This window comes from Suricata suricatta, chromosome 7, assembly GCF_006229205.1.
Source record: "Suricata suricatta isolate VVHF042 chromosome 7, meerkat_22Aug2017_6uvM2_HiC, whole genome shotgun sequence".
Classification (NCBI taxonomy): Eukaryota; Metazoa; Chordata; class Mammalia; order Carnivora; family Herpestidae; genus Suricata; species Suricata suricatta.
The window spans coordinates 45,580,045-45,599,252 of record NC_043706.1 but is presented as its reverse complement, the minus strand read 5'-3'; the positions used below and the strand labels follow the sequence as shown (position 1 = coordinate 45,599,252).

Below are 19,208 nucleotides of genomic sequence, written 5' to 3'. Positions count from 1 at the left end.
TCAAATAATGGACTTAACATTACTATTTTAGGTTGTCTTTCTTCTGGGGAATTGGGATGAACTTTTATATGGAAATAGCAAAAATGAGAGCTGGGAGAAGACTCTGGGCTCACTTAATAGAGAAAATGTTTCAGCCCAAAAACTCTAAATCTCTTCTTCTAAGGGCACATTGTCAGACATCAGGATGGTCACTTACTGAGCAGGTATATGTATAATTTAAAGTGTAGAATTTTATTAAAGTCATATGTTGGCTTACAAGCAACATAGCATAGTCAGGAAGTAGATTTAAGAGCATATCTACTAATATTTGTAAATTATAATTTTTCTAAAGCATAATGCACATTGATGATTTTTACATGTTATTATAATAAATGAAGTTGGCTCCCTCTAGTGGTTAACAATATAAAATCATTTAAACCTTAGCTTCTATGCAGTGCTGTTTTACCCTTTTAAAGGTAAAGAAAAAAATGTGATGATGAGGAAGAAGTAAAAACTATAACTTAGTTAATATTGTCTTAAATAACTTTAAGAGTTTAAATTCTTTTTTTTAATGTTTATTCACTCTGAGAGAGCGAGAAGTAGAGAGAGCATATATAAGCAAGGAAGGTCAGACAGAGAGGGAGAGAGATCCCAAGCAGGCTCCCCACTGACAGCACAGAACCCAATGTGGGGCTTGATCTCACAATCTGTGAAATCATGACCTGAGCCGAAATCAAGAGTTGGATGCTCAACTGACTGAGCCACCTAGGCACCCCAAGAGTTAAAATTCTTAACATAAAATCACCTAGTTAAAATTTTGTGCATTTATATTACTTATTTTAGGTTAAATAAATATGCATGCAAACAGCCCATTTAAGTACTATTTTCATTTGTATAATTTAATTTCATTCTATTAAAAAATTGATCTTTTTCATGCATTTTCTATTAAATTATTTTGATATATTGAAAATAATTCATAACTTTAAAGCTACATTTATTTTATATATCTAAAAGTAAATAATAACTAATATATCCATATTCAGTATGGCTTCAGGTCCTTATAAATGGAGAAGTATAGATTTCAGGGTTGGTATGAACTTTAGTAACCATTTTTGTCATAATCTCCTCATTTTTACAGCTGAGGAAGCTAAAGTTCAGAAAGGTCCAATGCCTTGCCTCAGTCATAATCAGGGGCAGGATGAATCTAGATTTCTTATCTGGACTCATTGTTCATATATTTTATTAATCACTTAATAAATCATTTGTTGAGTGCCTATTAAGTGTGGCTTGTGTACTAATTTGTTTGAATTTATTGAATATTCTGAAGCCTAACATAGGCATTGGCAAAGTAATATGCAGGGGCCACTGCTTAATCAGAGCATCCTTTATCAACTGTCCGCTTGTTTTGACTTTTTGCTTTTCTCTAAATGTTTCAGGATCCTTATAATAACATCATTCGCACTACAGTAGAAGCAATGGCGGCAGTGTTTGGAGGGACTCAGTCTTTGCACACAAATTCTTTTGATGAAGCCTTAGGTTTGCCAACTGTGAAAAGTGCCCGAATTGCCAGGAATACACAAATCATCATTCAAGAAGAATCTGGGATTCCCAAAGTGGCTGATCCTTGGGGAGGTTCCTATATGATGGAGTCTCTCACAAATGATGTTTATGATGCTGCCTTGAAGGTCAGTTTCTCCTCTTTGAAATTTTGGTTTTAATATTTGCAGATTTATAAAGGTTTATAGGTATTTTGATTTATAAATCAAATCATAGATTTATATCAAGATGTATAAAATGTTCAAGAGAAAAAGAATTTTAGATTTGACCTTATAATATACCAAACTGAAACATAATTTAAAAATATAATTGTATTTCTATTAAAGTATTTTATTCAGAGAGTCAAAAAGAGTACTAGTATTAAAAATCCATCCTTTGTCTTCTACTTGCTTTTTTCCTGCTTCCTTGAATCAAATATATCTTTTTTGTTTGTTTTATCTCCATATTTAAAAATTACACATATATACTAGTTCTAATTTCATCAATTTTAGGCATTATCTGTTACTTTGTAGTATGGTAGTTTAGTATTTTAGCTGATTCATACCTCTTCTTTCTTCTGTCCTGTAATACTACTAATATAATTACATCTCAACAGTATATGTCCTTCTGAAGTCCTCCAGTGCTGTCATCAGACTTAGACTAGTTTCTCTCTACACCTGCTGACCATTGCAGTCCTTTGACTTCCCTTTGCTGTTATACTGGGAATTCTTTTCACCTCTGCTATGTTGAACCTGTATCCTGAGTGCTGTGTCTACCTCTGCTGATTTATTCCTTGTTATTTTGAATGATATCTCATAGGAACCTCTTAGAAGTGGTACGTGGGGATGAATTATATGAAACTTTGGATGTTTGAAAATGTCTTTATTCTACTCTGGTATTTGGTTGATAGTCTGTAATTATTTTCATTTGGGAGTTTGTAAACATTGATCTGCTTTTTACTCTAGCTTTTATTCTGCTTCCAAGATTTCTGTTTAGAAGTCTGATGCTGTTTCTACTCTCAGGATTTTTCTTTCTAACAGTTTTAGGTCTCTGTTTTTGAGTTGGGAGATTTTGATGTGTGTATTTTCCCTATACTAGACTAGACCTTTGGTGGACAATTTTTATCTGCCCTATTTTTGATGTTCTCTTAACTCTGGGAAATTATTTTGTGTCATTTTTTTGATAGTTTCCTCCCTGCCATTTTTCCCATGGTTTCTCTTTTTAGAGCTCTTAATTATTGGATAAGAACCTCCTTGAATGCTACTCTGATGTTCTTATCTGTTCTACAACTTATGTGTGAGATTCTGTTTTGTTTTCTTGGAGAGTCATCAACTTTAAATTTCTACTTACTTTAAATTCATATATCATATTTATAATTTCCCAAAGCTCATTTTTGTTTTCTAATTCTCTCCCTTGTACGTTATATTACTTGTTTCATTAATATAGAATATAATCTTTTTTTCTGAGGATATTGTATTTTTTGAAGTTTTCTTCTATGTCCTATATTGTCTGTTTTCTCTGTATGCCTTTTGTCTTTAGTCTTATTATTCAGAATGCAGGTTCTTATAGCAGCAAGATATCTTAGTCTTGCCTCTCTCTATACTTGGTATTTGATAGCCCATTACTTTTCTACAGAAATAAACTTTGTCCATTATTTGCAAATGTAAGCTTTGGTTTTCCTGACAGAATGGGAGAGGGATAGTTGCAAATTCCCAAGTAGTCCTCCTCTTTCTAGCTTCCTGTCTTAGCTTTGGCTTCCTTTGAATCCAGAACAAATTCTAATTTCTTAAATTCTTCTGGAAAAAGCAAGTTTTACTTTGTTCCTTTCTCCTAAGTCATATACCATTCCACCATTCATTTTCCCACCATATCATGTATGAATAAGGCTGTGAGTGAAGGTTTACATGTATCCTAGTGTCAACAACAGTAGAGTTATAGTGTTGCTGTGCTGCTCAAATAAAAAATGAAATTGCATTTTGAAATATATTCTTAAAAAGTGTTTATTTATGTATCCATGAAAACTTTACTTGTGTAACTAAAAATAAAGACAACTGATGTTATCTTTAGTTTTCTCCTAAGACTTGAGTAAGAGGCTTTGTGTTTTCCAGAATATACATCGTAGTTTTTCTGTTGTCTTTTGAAGTGACTTTAAATATATACTTTCTTTATTTTTTGAGATATAATGGACATATAACATTGTATTACTTTGATGTAGAACGTGATGATTTGATATATGTATGAATTGCAAAGTGATTACCAGAGTAAGTTTAATTACTTTCCATGCCACACAGTTACACAGTTTCTTTAAGAACTTTTTAAGTCTAATGTCTTAGCAACTTTCAAATATACAGTACAAAATTGTTAACTCTGTAATTTATTTCCTTAAAAATGTTTTTTAATGTTTATTTCATTTTCGAGAGAGAGAGTCAGAGAGAGCATAAGCAGGGGAGGGGCAGAGAAAGAGGGAGACACAGAATTGGAAGCAGACTCCAGACTCTGAACTGTCAGCACAGAACCTGACTCAGTGCTTGAACTCAGGAATTGTGAGATCATGACCTGAGCTCAAGTTGGATGCTTAACCAACTGAGCCACCCAGGTGCCCCATTTTTCCTTTAAAAAAATTTTTTTTTAATTTATACCTTTAAGGTATGTCTACACCCAATATGGAGCTCAAACTCACCCCAAGATCAAGAGTTGCATACTACCCCTGACTGAGCCAGCCAGGCATTCCTAACTCCATGGAATTTCGAATGAAAGCTCTTGATGTTAACTTACTTCTTTTCTTATGAAATATTAAAGTTACAACTAAAATAGTTTAGGACTTTTAATATTGGTAATTATTTAACATAACAAATTTGTATAGTTTATAAAAATATCACTATATTCTTTTTCAGTAATTAATCTATTTTTCTTAATAGCTTATTCATGAAATTGAAGAGATGGGTGGAATGGCCAAAGCTGTAGCAGAAGGAATACCTAAACTTCGAATTGAAGAATGTGCTGCCCGAAGGCAAGCAAGAATTGATTCTGGTAAGATGAAATGAAAATGTTCATGTGTGAAATCCAGTACTGTATTTAAAAAGAAATATTAATTTCTATTTAAAGATAACATACATAGTTAATAAAACAAAAATAATGGAAAAAACAAAACTTGGGTATTTCTTTTCTATCTCTCTGTCTGTGTGTCTGTCTCCCTGTTTTTTTTTTTTTTTAATTTTTTTATGTTTATTATTCAGACAGAGAGAAACAGAGTATGAGTGGGGGAGGGTAGACACAGAATCTGAAACAGGTTCCAGGCTCCGAGCTAGTTGCACAGAGCCCATTGTGGGTGTGGGGCTCGAACCCACAAACCATGAGATCATGACCTGAGCTGAAGTCAGCCGCTTAACCGACTGAGCCACCCAGGTGCCCCTGTCTCCCCGTTTGTATTTTTGCATGCTTGGGTGCACGTGGGCTAGCATATGTACAGAGTGTGTGTGGAGGAATGCCCACACGTACATATGTACATGTGTAGGTGGGTATCTCCAGCATTTTTAAGATGGTATTATTATTGGTCATTCTTCTCTGCATTGGAGTATTTATTTATTCATTCAGTCAGTGAACACTTTTTTTTTCAGTATTTAGCATTTGGGGCAATGTACTATGTCTGCGATACAACTGTGAAGGGGACAGAGGTGATCTCTTCACCCTTAGAGTTTACGTATTAGAAGAAGACAGAAAATGTGCCCGTGAACACATAGTAAAATAGTTATAGATGTGATGAGTTCTAAGAGGAAATAAGGGGAAGAGATCGGGGGCAGGATGTCTTTAGACAGTAATAACCTGGGAGTTTGAGGTAAAATATTTTCTTACTATGAAAAGGAAATGTCTTTATAATTCTGGATTATTACTCATAGATTTTAAAAGTACTTTTTGTTAAAAGTAATAGGCTGTAAGAGAATTCAAGAAGATATTGGAAACATTAATGGATGTTAACACTCTTATAAATTTTGATTTGCTGCTATTATGTTAATTTTGTAGTATTAGAAGAGGATTTATCGGAAACTCTGGGAAAGTATATCGTTTGAGAGAATAATAAAAATCCTCCCTTAAAGAGAGCTGATATATACCAGTTTTTCCCCTCTCACTCCCATTTTATTGGGATTTGCTGATCTATATTGAAGTTTCATTAAGATTTAAGAATACTATTTAAAAATATTAAGCTTATAAGTAAAGTATGTGATGGTCAGAACCTTACTATTAGGGAAATATTTGTGAATAGAATCTAAATATTATTTTCCTCTGGGAAATTGATAGGTTCTGAAGTGATTGTTGGAGTAAATAAGTACCAGTTGGAAAAAGAAGAATCGGTGGATGTTCTGGCAATTGATAATACCTCAGTGCGTAACAAGCAGATTGAAAAACTCAAGAAGGTAATAATAGCTGTCGTTTTTTGAGTGCTTTCTGGGCATGTGTAAGCCCTTACATTGTTTTGTTTAATCCTTACAACAACCACATGAAGTGGGTATTATTTCCAAACATTTTAAAGTTAAGGAAACTAAAGATAAAGGAGCTTGAGAAATCTTATATTGCCCAGAATAAATAATTGAACAGCCAAGACTTGAATTCATTTTAAACCAAGACAACAGTCTCTGCGAAACCTCTATGTTATTGTTAAAACCCTCACTGTAATAATAATAATACCTCCCATAAATTACAGGTTAAAGCAAAGGCTTTGATGATCATGGAACTCACTCAAATTAAAAACAAAATTAAGTTCAGAATATCTGAACCCAGGGTTCCTCACTAATTTGTTTCCACTAGCCCATAGTTCCTGATAACATTATGAATCATTTGATTTCTGTTTTTTTTAATTCAAATATATTTTAATAGTGCTTTAGTAATATATCATTTGTAAATGAAATATATTTATTTTGATTGAAATGAGATTATTGTCTTAGCTTTATTGCCAATTTCTTGCTGAGGTGAATCAAAGTATATGAAATACTAAAACAGATCAAACATTCTTATAGTTATAATCTATATATTTCTCTTGTATGAAGCTGCTGTGGTCTTTTAATCTCTGGCTTTTATAATTACTTTTATTTCTAAAGCAAGAAATTGAAATTCTTTTATTTTTTTTAGATTTTATTTAAAATTTTTAATGTTTATTTTTGAAAGAGAGAGAGAGAGAGAGAGAGAGAGACAGAGCATGAGCCGGGGAGGGGTGGAAAGAGAGGTAGACACAGAATCCCAAGCAGGCTCCAGGCTCTGAGCTGTTAGCACGGAACCCCAAAGCTGGGCTCGAACTCACAAATCACCAGATCATGACTTGAGCCAAAGTCAGCTGACGCTTAACCGACTGAGCCACCCAGGTGCCCCTATTTAATTTTTATTTAAATTAATTTTTATTTACATTTTTAAATTCAAGTTAGTTAACATATAGTGTAGAATTCTTTTCAGAAGTAGATTTTAGTGATTCATCACTTATATCTATCACACAGTGCTCCTCCCAACAAGTTCCCTCCTTAATGACCATCACCCATTTAGCCCATCCCCCCACCCATCGCCCTTCCAGCAACCCTCAGTTTGTTCTGTATAGTTAAGAATCTCCTAGTCTGTGCCTCTCTCTCTGTTTTTATCTTACTTTATTTTTGCTTTCCTTCCCCTGTGTTCATCTGTTTTATTTCTTAAATTCCACATGAGTGAAATCATATGGTATTTGTCTTTCCCTAATTTATTTTGCTTAGCATAATACACTCTAGTTCCATCCACGCCATTTCAAATGGCAAGATTTCATTCTGTTTGATGGCTGAATAATTCCAGTGTGTGTGTGTGTGTGTGTGTGTGTGTGTGTAAATATATACCACATCTTCTTCATCCTTTCATCAGTCGATGGACATTTGAGCTCTTTCCATAATTTGGCTATTGTTGATAGTGCTGCTATAAACATTGGGGTGCATGTGCCCCTTTGAACTAGCATTTTAGTATGCTTTGGATCAATACCTAGTAGTGCAATTGCTGGGTTGTAGGGTAGTTCTATTTTTTAACCTTTTTTTGGAACCTCCATACTGTTCTCCAGAGTGTCTGCACCAGTTTGCATTCCCACCCAATCATGTAACAGGGGTCCCCTTTCTCCGCATCCTCGCCAACATCTGTTGTTCAGAAGTTGTTAATTTTAGCCATTCTGACAGGTGTGATGTATTTCATTGTGGTTCTGATTTGTATTTCCCTGATGTTGAGTGATATTGAGCATGTGAAAACATGTGTCTTTGGAGAAATGTCTGTTCATGACTTCTGCTCATTTCTAAACTTGATTATTTATTTTTTGGTTGTTGAATTCAATAAGTTCTTTATAGATTTTGGATACTAGTCCTTTATCCAATATGAGATTTGCAAATATCTTCTCCAATTCCATAGGTTGCCTTCTAGTTTTGTTGATTGTTTCCTTTGCTCTGCAGAAGCCTTTTATCTTGATGAAGTCCCAATAGTTCAGTTTTGCTTTTGTTTCCCTTGCCTCAAGAGACTTGTCTAGTAAAGTTGGTTTGGCCATGATCAAATTTGCTGCCTGTGTTCCCCTCTAGGATTTTGATGGCTTCCTGTCTCACATTTAGGTCTTTTATCCATTTTGAGTTTATTTTTGTGTATGATGAAAGAAAGTAGTCCACGAGAAACATGAAATTCTTTAGTTATCCTTAATGCTTTTTCTCTGTTTACTTACCCTGTCAAAGTTTAAGATATGACTTTTTTTCCCTCTTCAGTTTAGATGTTCTTTAAGAATTGTGGGACCTCGGTGGCTTAGGTCAGTGGAGCATCCAACTCTTAATTTCAACTCAGGTCGAAATGTGGGATTGAACCCTGCATCCTGCTCCATACTGAGTGTGGAGGTTCTTAAGATTGGTTTTCTCTCTTTCTATCCCTCTCTCTCTCACTCTGCCTTTCTCCCCTGCTCAAGTGTGCTCTCTCTTAAAAAAAAAAAGAATATAAGCGTTTGTTCAGTTAGACTGAATGCACCACTATCAACTTCCATTTTTTTCTATTACAGTTAATGGCATTAGTTCCATTTTCACCCTCAATCTGAAGATATTAGCTCCTCTCACACATTTTTATCACTTTCTTAAAGGTCTTTCTTAGGATATAGCGTTTTATTTTGAGTCATTACCAGAGTCTCAACATATATTATATTTGGAAAAGCTCTTTTCTTCTCTCTTATCTGTTACACTTTTATTAACTCTGTACCCTCACAGCTTGAGGCATTTCATTCTTTATTTCAGGCAAGAGAGACATTCAGTAATGTTAATGACGTTGGGTTTTTCCTTGCCATTAGTATTAGATTTCTGATCCATTTCTGCTATTAGATATTATATGATTTTAGTAGCATCTTGAGTAGTATCATATTTAGACTGTTTTATAGGTGGTGCACACATGTAAAAAATTGGATTTTAGATAACTTTGTTTGGGCAGCTTGTTGGCAGAGCAGAGTAGAGCTAGGATCTGAGGGGAAAAGGTTTTGACTCTGCTTTTCATTGTCTTTCTGTTTCCATTGCAGTATTTCTCATCATTTGTGTCTCTTTCTTTCTCTTTGGATTATTTTTAAATGAAAAAAAACAATATACATACACACTATTACCAATATATTGTTAGTTAGCTAAGACAAATAATGTAAAACAAATATTCCCTGTGTTGTAATGGTATTAATCATTGCCCTGCGTATTTCTGATTATCAGGGTTATGAGAATTCAGTATTATTTTAAATGTTTATTGAATGAGTAAATGAATAAATTGAATGAATATCAGACCTAGGATACATATTATTCTCTACTTTTTTTTTCTTTTGTTTTTGAGGTTAAGATTATGGGACTGTTTCCATATGATATATATCAGTGTCTAATCTGATCTCTGTTTTATTCTTTTTTCATGTAAATTGACCCTTTTCTTCACCTTTTCTTAAGGTCAAATCCAGCAGGGATCAAGACTTGGCTGAACGATGTCTTGCTGCATTGACTGCATGTGCTGCCAGTGGAGATGGGAATATTTTGGCTCTTGCAGTGGATGCAGCTCGTGCAAGGTGAGGGTATTTAAGTTTGGAGATTTACAAATGCCGGAAGTTGACCAGTTTAGGGGCGCCAGCCTGGCTCAGTTGGTTAAGCATCTGACTCTTGATTTAAGCTCAGGTCATGATCTCAGGGGGGTGGGGTTGACGCCCTTGTGCTCTGTGCTGAGCGTGAAGCCTGTTTAAGATTCTCTTTCTCTTTCTCTCTTTTTCTGAAATAAAAAAAAATTTTTTTAAGTTGACCGGTTGAGATTATCACAGTGTACTTAAATAAAAGGTTGCTTCTATAAACCATGTGAGCCTAAAAGAAAATTTTGGAAACCCAAATGAAGTTAACTTTTGTTTTTCTTAAATATCTGTGCACTTGCAACATTCATATGTTTTTTAAACATGTAAACAATAAGAGGCTTTAATCCTTCTAAGTAAAATTAAAAAAAATGGAACATTAACACTTAAAATATACCAAGCACACAGACATCAGGGGTTGAGAAAGTCCATCTTACTAGTAACTGGCTAATACAGATCTAAACAAAACTATAAATAATCGAAAAAACAAGGCAGAAGTGATCAATTTTTGTCCAAGTCAGTTACTGGTAAAATAAGGTGGTGAGAACTATTCAATGTGTGTGCTCGTTTCTCATCTCCAAAGTAGAGGCAAGGTCAGACCTCTCAGCGGTTAGGTGGTAACAGGTTATACGTGAACTCACGTGTGTTCTTCCTCAAGGGCAGCATGAGACTTCTCTGCGCAGGAGGCCTGTGTAAGCCCTCTCTTTTCCTTAATGGGACGACAGGAGGTGGGCTCACCACCGCAGGAACCCACGTGCCCTGATGTGGTGCAGGACACGGTGCGGCGGGCAGCCGGGCAGCCGGGCAGCCCAACAGCAGGCCCTGAAGACATTCTATTCATTTATGATACTCGTGCGGCACCAGGGTTTGAGCAGATAGAGCATGATTCATGACACTCTAGGGTCCTGTAGTGTCCCACGCGCCTATTCTGGAGGCATGTGCGGCTATTAAAGGTGCATTAAAAATCAACGAACAGATTTTGATTTAGAGTTTATTAACGCATAATTGCTTAGTTTTCCATTTAGTGACTGGTTACTGAAGCTTTCTTAAAAAAATTTTTTTTAATGTTTGTTTATTTTTTGAGAGAGAGGCGGTGGGGGCAGAGACACAGAATCTGAAACAGCTCCAGGCTCCAAGCCATCAGCACAGAGCCTGATGTGGGGCTGGAATCCAAAACCATGAGATCATGACCCAAGCCGAAGTTGGACACCCAACCGACTGAGTCACCCAGGTGCCCCAGTTACTAAATCTTTCTAACAAGGTTTGGGGAAGGGTCAAAAGTATTCATAAATGAGAAACGAACCAGCCTCTCAAGAATTACAGCAAGTGATTACGGAAAAACCCACCGACGCCCTGCAGAGGCTTCTCAGCCTCCTTCACCCCACCCCCCCCCACCGCCAGCAGGATGGGTGGAGTATGGTAATGCTGTGTATTTCCCTTGGCTCAGGACATTTGAAGCTATTGTAGTGAATCCATGGCACTCATTTTGAGGTTGAGAAGTTTAATGTATTTTCAAGTATAGATGTTTTTATTTTTGACAGTCCACAAAACTCCTCTTTGTCCAGAGGTAGGCGAGGCCTCTGTCTTCTAAAGCTATTCAGAGATATCTTTGAATAGATCCCCAAAATAAAGGACAGTCAGTGCTTTGCCTCTTAGAACATACAGAAAAGCAAGTGAATCAGAAAATTTTCTCTCAGTACATGATGTCACTAATGAATTATTCTTGCTTTTGTTATTTATTCCTTAATATAATGAACTTTTTAAACATGTTTTAAGTGCTTCAGAGGTAGAATCAATAGTATGTGGTTTGGGTTTTTGTTATTATTTCTGTTTTTCAGTTTGAACTTCTTAGAAGAAATAAGATGACTTCTGTGCTTAAAATCCTTTGTGGTTTCCCATTCCTTTTAAATTAAAATCTAACTTTGCAATGGCTTGCAAGATTGTGTGAGATGTGACTCTGGCTTCTCTCTCTGACCTAATCTTATTCTGATTTTTTCATTATGTTGTGTCCCCAGTGTCCTTCTTTCTATTTTTAAAAATAGAACATGTTTTGTTTTGTTTTGTTCTTTACCTGTCAGAACCCTTGCATTTAATGTTTTCTTTTTCAAACACTTTTCCATTATCCTTTATGTTCCCTTGGGTGTCTCTTCATTATTTCTGTCTTAGTTCAAAAGTTTTATCTTCATTATCTTTAGAACAGCTTTCCAGGACACCCTTATTTCACCTGTTTTTGTGTGTTCATAGTACTTATTATATGAAATTCTTACTAGAGATTTGTGTGCATATATCTTGTCTGTATCCCTTGACAGATGGTGAGCTCTGAGGGCAGGTTCCTTCCCCACGCCTCCCACCCCCAGTCTTACTAACCACCATGTGCCTGGCACTTACCATGCTTGCCCTATACTAGACACGCAGTAGATGGTGAATGAATTAATAAACAAATGAATGGAATCTGCTAAAAGGCTTTCTCATCAAAAAGTATCAGTGGCCATCTTGCTCCTTGTCTAGTTGTTTTTTTAAAAAAAATTTTTAATGCTTCTTTATTTTGAGAGAGATAGAAAGAGAAAGAGAGAGAGGAGGGGTAGAGGCAGACAAAGAGGGAGACACAGAATCGGAAGTCGGCCACCAGGATCCTGTATTTCTTCCTTAGTATATGAAAATCCCTTTGGAAACTTCCCCTTGACTTTACCTCCCCAACTTTACCTCCCAACTCAGCCTCTCCTTACTATCCCAGGGCGGCTCTTCCTGCTACAGTTCCTGTCCCTGTGCTTTAATAAAATCCCCTTTTTGTACCCCACCAAAGAGAGAGAGAGAGAGAGAGAAGGAGGAAGGGAGGGAGAAAGAGATTACTATGTATGGAGGTGTCCAGAATCATTTTTCCTAAGTATTCTGAGGAAAGATGCTTTCATCAATGCAGTAAAAAATATTCTTATTTAAGCAAAGTAAGTCAGAAAAAGGCAAATACCATAAGATTTTTGGTAGCTTATATTTTACTTAGGTGATAAAATGTGTCTAATTATATTGGATATTAAAATAAGTAAGGAAGGGGTGCCTGGGTGGTTCAGTTGGTTGAGCATTCCACTTTGACTCAGGTCATGATCTCACAATTCGTGGCTTTGAGCCCTGTATCAGGCTCTGTGCTGACAGCTCAGAACCTGGAGCCTGCTTCAGATTCTGTGTCTCCTTCTCTCTGCCCCTCCCCCCATCATGCTCTATCTTTTTCTCTCTCAAAAAAATAAACATTAACAAATTATAATAAAAAGTAAAGTAAATTTTTTAATCTCAAATAATGATGTTAATAGAACCTCTTATTATTTTAATATTTTAGATGTACAGTTGGAGAAATCACAGATGCTATGAAAAAGGTATTTGGTGAACATAAAGCTAATGATCGTATGGTGAGTGGAGCCTATCGCCAGGAATTTGGAGAAAGTAAGGAGATATCGTTTGCTATCAAGAGGTAATATATGAGATTTCTTAAATCAGAATGCCATATTTTCTGTTAACATAATCCCTGTGAATCAGTTGCAGACTTAATTTTCTCACATACCATTTGGAAAACATTTTAAATGATTTTTGCCGGAGTCCAGCTCTGGCTGGTCCAAGGTCCCCTGAAGGAGGCATTGGCATCGGTGAAAATGGCAAAAATGGGGGCGAGAGAGCCTGGTTGATCACCAGTCTGGCACCTCTCTCTTGCCAGGTTTTGTGCCTTTATTTATAGATTTATGACATCAAAAAGTGGAATTTTTACAAATAATTCTCAGTGATAAAGATGCTTTGAAAAAGGTGCAGAAACAGGTTTTACAGAGGCATTTTTTGCAGAACTATTCTAATTACAATGAGGTAATTTACACATCATAGGATAACAGGATATTCTCAGTAAAAAGCAGATAACATACATATTTGTTTGAACCTGTAGTAAACCTTACAACTAAGAAGATAGCAGGATGTTTTCAGTGAGAAGCAGATAGCAAACACATTTTATAACAATAACGTGAAGATTCAGGCATAAACAAGGCTGGGAGGCATTCTGTTTGCCCAACAAGAGGAAGAATGTATTCGCGAATGTATTGTCAACCTTGTTCTTTGAGGTTGAAGGTGTAAGCACCATAGGCGCCCTAGATGAGTTGGCCTTTGCATATGAGTTTAAGTCATAACTACTCTTACCCATCCTCACAGTGGGCACCAAATTATATGTATGCGCAGTAACTTATGCTTGGCTCTTGTTTGTTTCTTATTCCTAAGTTAGGCTCTTTTTCTCCAGGCCAGAGTAAATATTATTCTTGTGTTCTTTAACCCCTTAGGAGAACCTTTCGACAACATTTGCAGTGCTTTGTTTAAATTCCTCTTTATAGAGGTGGGAATATGCTTCTTCCCATGAGGCATCTGTGTGGGGAATATCGGTCTGACTTGGAACATTGTGAGGCCTAATCAATAGCAACAGGCTTAATTTCACATGAGCTGTAGTAGCAGAAGGAGATGCCAGTTTCTGCCTCTCATGGCAGGAGCCCTGTGCGGCTGCCATTTCCTTACTGTGACCGTGTCATCCAGCAAGGCCGGTGCGGCTCCCAGCAGATTTTCCTGTTAGCCTATAGGTTTACTAAAATAATATTTTGAATTTTCACCATAGTTTCCTTTAGGAGTTTCTAATTAAAACAAATGTTTGTTGAACTAACATTGATACTGCTTCATATCCCCTAGCTGCTTAAATTTCAATTTTCTTACTATAGTACATTTAATTATTTTAAATATTTGGTGGCCATCTATACATAAGTTAAAATCAGTCTCACTGAATGGACAGTAAATAGCATTGTCAAACATGATTAGGAACTATAAATTGATACAAATTGATCATGCTTTCCGTGTGTAAATGTAGCTTCCTGATGATTGTTTTTCTCAACTTTCGTAACAAATTTTTCCACTTTTTATGTCACTACTCATAGATGAGATAATAATACCAAAATATCCAAGGTGATATTTTTTTTTTCTTTTACCAAAAACAAAGATAGTATTTTTTCATCTGGGCTGTAGATTTATTGGTTTAAGCCAGCAGGTATTTTGAGTCTATGTCATTAGGAGTCACCACATTGCAGTCAGCTTGGCGGAGTTCTCACTTGTGATGGCTGGTGAGATGTGGACAGCCCAAAGCAGCCAGTGAGTTTCATTTGTATAAATAACGTGAAAGGCACTTTTAAGTTCATATTTAAATATTTATACATGTATGCTGGAGACTGGTTTAGGAAGGCCAAAAATTGCCATTGTCTCGTCTTCACTGTTCTGTTCTCAAGTGTTACGGGCTTACAGGCTGGGCCATCTTTCAGACTTCCCTCTGTGGGGGAAGGTGGTAAGCATATTCAGGATTTAATGGAATTCTGAATGTAAAATAGAGATATTCATAAAATGTAACAGATATAAAAAAAGTATTTTTAAATAAACTTGAAAGATTTACTATGAGTAAATTATAGATTTCATATCTTTTGGACATTTAATATATAACTTTTATTATTTTTGAAATAACGATTATATTTTAAAATATTCTTAGGGTTCATAAATTCATGGAACGTGAAGGTCGCAGACCTCGTCTTCTTGTGGCAAAAATGGGACAAGATGGCCATGACAGAGGAGCAAAAGTTATTGCTACAGGATTTGCTGATCTTGGTTTTGATGTGGACATAGGTCCTCTTTTTCAGGTACTAAAAATGTTGGAGTAACTTCAAAAAGAATGTAGCAAATCACTTACATTTAGAAAAAATAGTAAAAAGGTGATAAACCATGATGTTTTTCAAGGTGTGAAAGAAGAAAATGAATTCAACAAATTCCTTAATTTATTTTTGAATGCATATTAGCCAGTTAATTATGACAGAAATAAGAAAGAAATATAATTTATATTAATGTACTTGTTCTTCACATTATGTAAAAATCAGTGTCAGTAACTACACTGCTATTAGTTTCTAAAACTGAAGATTACTTTCAAAGATCTTGTAGTACTCTTTATTGAGATTTGTCTGAAAATTTGTGGGACAGGTAGCCCATATCAGATTGATGGGAAATGTTTTGAAAGGGAAATCAACCATCAGAGTCAAAGCTTGATTCATACTTAGGTTTTCATTTTTGTCACTCTCTAATAGTATTTTATTTAATCACAGAATATTTGACCCAACAAGATAATAATTTGTCGGAAGTAAATGAAGCTAAAATTCTCTATAGAACAATACAACATTAATCATCAGTATGTTGAATACATTGTAATAACTTTCATAGTTAAAGGCCTTACCCACTACATACTTGCTGATCATCTACCAGATGCTAGGTTCTGAGTTGAATAAGATACAATTTTTGTCATCAGGGATGTTATAGGCTCCTAACAGAGAAAGATTTACTTATCAGCAAACACAGCAGAGTAATAATTACTGTAATTAAAGTTTGGACAAAGAACTTGTTCAAGTATTCTAGGAACTTATGTTTGAGCTGGACCTTTTGGAAGCATAGAGGGCAAGGCAAGGAAGGGCATGCTAGGAAAAAGGGTTGGGTTGAGCAGAGGTGTAGAGCCGTGAGGAGGCATGATGATTTCAGGTAACTCTAGGATGTTCAGTAACATTAGGATACGGTGCTTCGGATGGTGTGTAGATTACAATGGATATAGCCTTGTATGCCCTTCTACAGAGTTTGAACTTATCCCAAAGGTGTTTAGGGAGAGTGACAATCAAATTTATACTTTAGAAAACTCACTTTCCAGGAATCACTTTCTGAAGCAGATTGAGAGGAGCTTCCTAGACGCAAGGAGTCCAGTTAAGATGTTCAGTAAAGAGTGAGAAGCAATGAGGGCCTTACCCAAGGGCAGTGTCAGGGTCTTAGCAGAAGTCTGCTCAGATTGTGAAGAAAATATAATGAGGGGACTATTTATAGATAATGGAGGTAAGCTTACGGGAATCAGTTTATGGAACATTCAGATGAAGACAATCATGTAAATTGGATATACATGTCTGGAGCGTAGAAGAGAGGCCTCTGTTATAAATAAGATTTTGAGACTTTTCAGTATGTAAATGGTACTTGAAACCATGAAAACTGATTTAACTTCCATGAAGAGTGTATGTAGCCATAAGAAAATTTGTACATTAAAAGGAAAAAGAGAAGGAGGCAGCAAAGGAGGAAAAGGAAATTGGGTGAGTAGTGGGATGACCACTAAGGAGGAAAAAGAAGTACTGTTATTCCATGCTGTGGATGAGTCAGCTAAGATGAACACTAAAAAGTATGGATTACATTTTTACGAGTAAAGAAGTAACCTTCCTGAAGAGGACCACCCTTTGTAGAATCTCCCATATTCCAGAGTGTGTAGAAGAGATTTTTATTGTAAAGAGTTGGCCTCGACTTGTGGAGCTATGTCCTTGAACTATGTTGGTAGGTAAATTCATAAATACATTTAAGGTAGGTTTTGTTAAGATTCTCAAATATATTTTAGATTAAATAAATATATGTATTGAGATTGCTTTCATTCTTCCTTTAAGTTGACTACTTTCCCATTCTAATTTTTTATTCATATTCTACTTCCCTTTTACATTAGCTTTTTGTTTATTTTAAATATTGACCAAATATAATACATTTCCAATATTTAATAGTGAGCTTTGGGGCAATATTTTTTTAAAGTAATTAAAAATAATGACCATCCATTGGCACTTAAAAGAATTTTTCAGAGAGCTGAAAGTTCATTTCCCTATTGCAAGCCATCTATAAAAATATAATTTGTCTTTTAGTACCATAAATTTTTTTAACATAATCCTATACCATTTAAAAAACAAAGGAAAAACTTATCTGTGGATGCAGGTACAATCCTGCAGTTCTGTGTCTGATTTCATTAAAATTAGATTTGAAGTTTTAAAATGTTTAATATTTGTTGACATAAAATACAGTTTAATGTATATAAGCATAAAGCATGGAACCAAATTAAATGGAATTGTAATCTAATACATTTTGGTAACATGGATGATATGAATGATCAATTGTGTATGTCAGTTAGATTTCTTTTAACAAATCAATATTAAGAATAGGCACATTTTCTTAATGGTTTTCATTCCATGGGTTATATTTTTCACAGTCTAGGTTCTACCAATCTGCTGTGTGATTTACTTAGAGATCCTCTTGAATGTGGCTTCATTACCAAAAGTATAGAATCTTTTGTTTTCACACTGAAATTATGAGGCTTAAAATATTGCCAAACTAGGAAAATTCTCAGCTTCTGGTAATTTTTTGAGCTTATAATTGTACAGGTGATTCCTGACATAACTTATCCTTCCCCAATGTCTCAGTTTACAGTATATTTACAATGACAAACTTGTATGTATCTTTTATATGAAGTGATTTGAATACATGTAAATTATCAAGAGCAAATGTCACAGACTCATTGCAGAGAATGAATATGATCCTGGGTAACTCAATTTATAATTGAATACGTGAAGATATCCTTTATGAGTCTGTATTCCACACTGGTTAAATCCAGTTAATACATGAAAAACAGCCTTCTTGGCACCGTCCCTTCTCTTGCTTAGGCATTTGCCTGGGTACGGTAGCCCCTAACTAGTTTCTAGAGTTCTTGTGTTATTTTGATTCGTATGTTGCTGTCACTTCAGTGTCTCCGTGGGAGACTGAGGTCCTGGAGGAGGTCCTAGTGTTTCATCTTGCTAACATCTCTCTTTCCCATTCTACTTTAAAACCAGAGATTCACTCTTCACATTGAATTGTATGTTTATTAGTCTTTTACTTTTTCATAGAGATTATAACATGTTGTCTTGTATTGCATACCTACTCAATAAATGTTGATAATGAAGACAACAGATGTATTTTTCAAAAATTGTAATGAAGAGATAATGTATTTTTCCTATATTATTTATCTTAAAAGTTGTTTTGGGGGGAACCTATATATTGATGTAACTTAAATCTGATTGATAAATTCTAGGGTTAAAAGCAATACAGTGCTGGTGTTTATTGCATCAATTGGATGAGATGGTATTTATGATTTGAGAATGAAATATGAAGCTATAGTTGCTTCAAGATTTTTAATGAGGAAAACCTTGGGGTGCTAATTAAATAGAAAACAGGTTTAAAATACTTTTTGGAATAAGTGATGATTTGTCTCTTTACCTTCTGATTGTTTAGACTCCCCGAGAAGTGGCCCAGCAGGCTGTGGACGCAGACGTGCATGCTGTGGGTGTGAGCACACTTGCTGCTGGTCATAAAACTCTAGTTCCTGAGCTCATCAGGGAACTTAACGCCCTTGGACGGCCAGATATTCTTGTCATGTGTGGAGGGGTGATACCACCACAGGTATTCTTCACCTCCTATATTTTTCTAGTGCTGTTATGGGAATCCTGAGTAATGTTATTGTACATGTAGTTCCCATTTACTGTATACTTTTGCTAAAGATAAATTTGTCATAGATTTTGATCTAAAGTATTTCCTGGTGATTTTACTAAGTACATTATAGTAAGAGTCCAAAAGTAGGCAATGTTGAAAAGAATGGTAAACACACAGTACCTATACTCAACCCCTAGCCATAGACAGAGTGAGCACTCTTTGTCCTGGTAATGAAGTGAGTCCTTTA

At 35.4% G+C, this 19,208-nt stretch overlaps 1 protein-coding gene across 2 annotated transcripts in view; it reads left to right on the top strand.

Annotated features, from left to right (window-relative positions):
- Window positions 1-19,208, top strand: part of MMUT (methylmalonyl-CoA mutase) — a 35,435-nt gene that overhangs the window by 10,913 nt on the left and 5,314 nt on the right. For both annotated transcript variants that reach the window (XM_029944397.1, XM_029944398.1), the window contains exons 5-12: window positions 32-203; window positions 1,416-1,664; window positions 4,434-4,545; window positions 5,812-5,927; window positions 9,447-9,562; window positions 12,942-13,073; window positions 15,156-15,303; window positions 18,764-18,931. In XM_029944397.1, coding sequence (XP_029800257.1) covers window positions 32-203; window positions 1,416-1,664; window positions 4,434-4,545; window positions 5,812-5,927; window positions 9,447-9,562; window positions 12,942-13,073; window positions 15,156-15,303; window positions 18,764-18,931 — 1,213 coding nt within the window. The remainder of the gene's footprint in view (window positions 1-31; window positions 204-1,415; window positions 1,665-4,433; window positions 4,546-5,811; window positions 5,928-9,446; window positions 9,563-12,941; window positions 13,074-15,155; window positions 15,304-18,763; window positions 18,932-19,208) is intronic.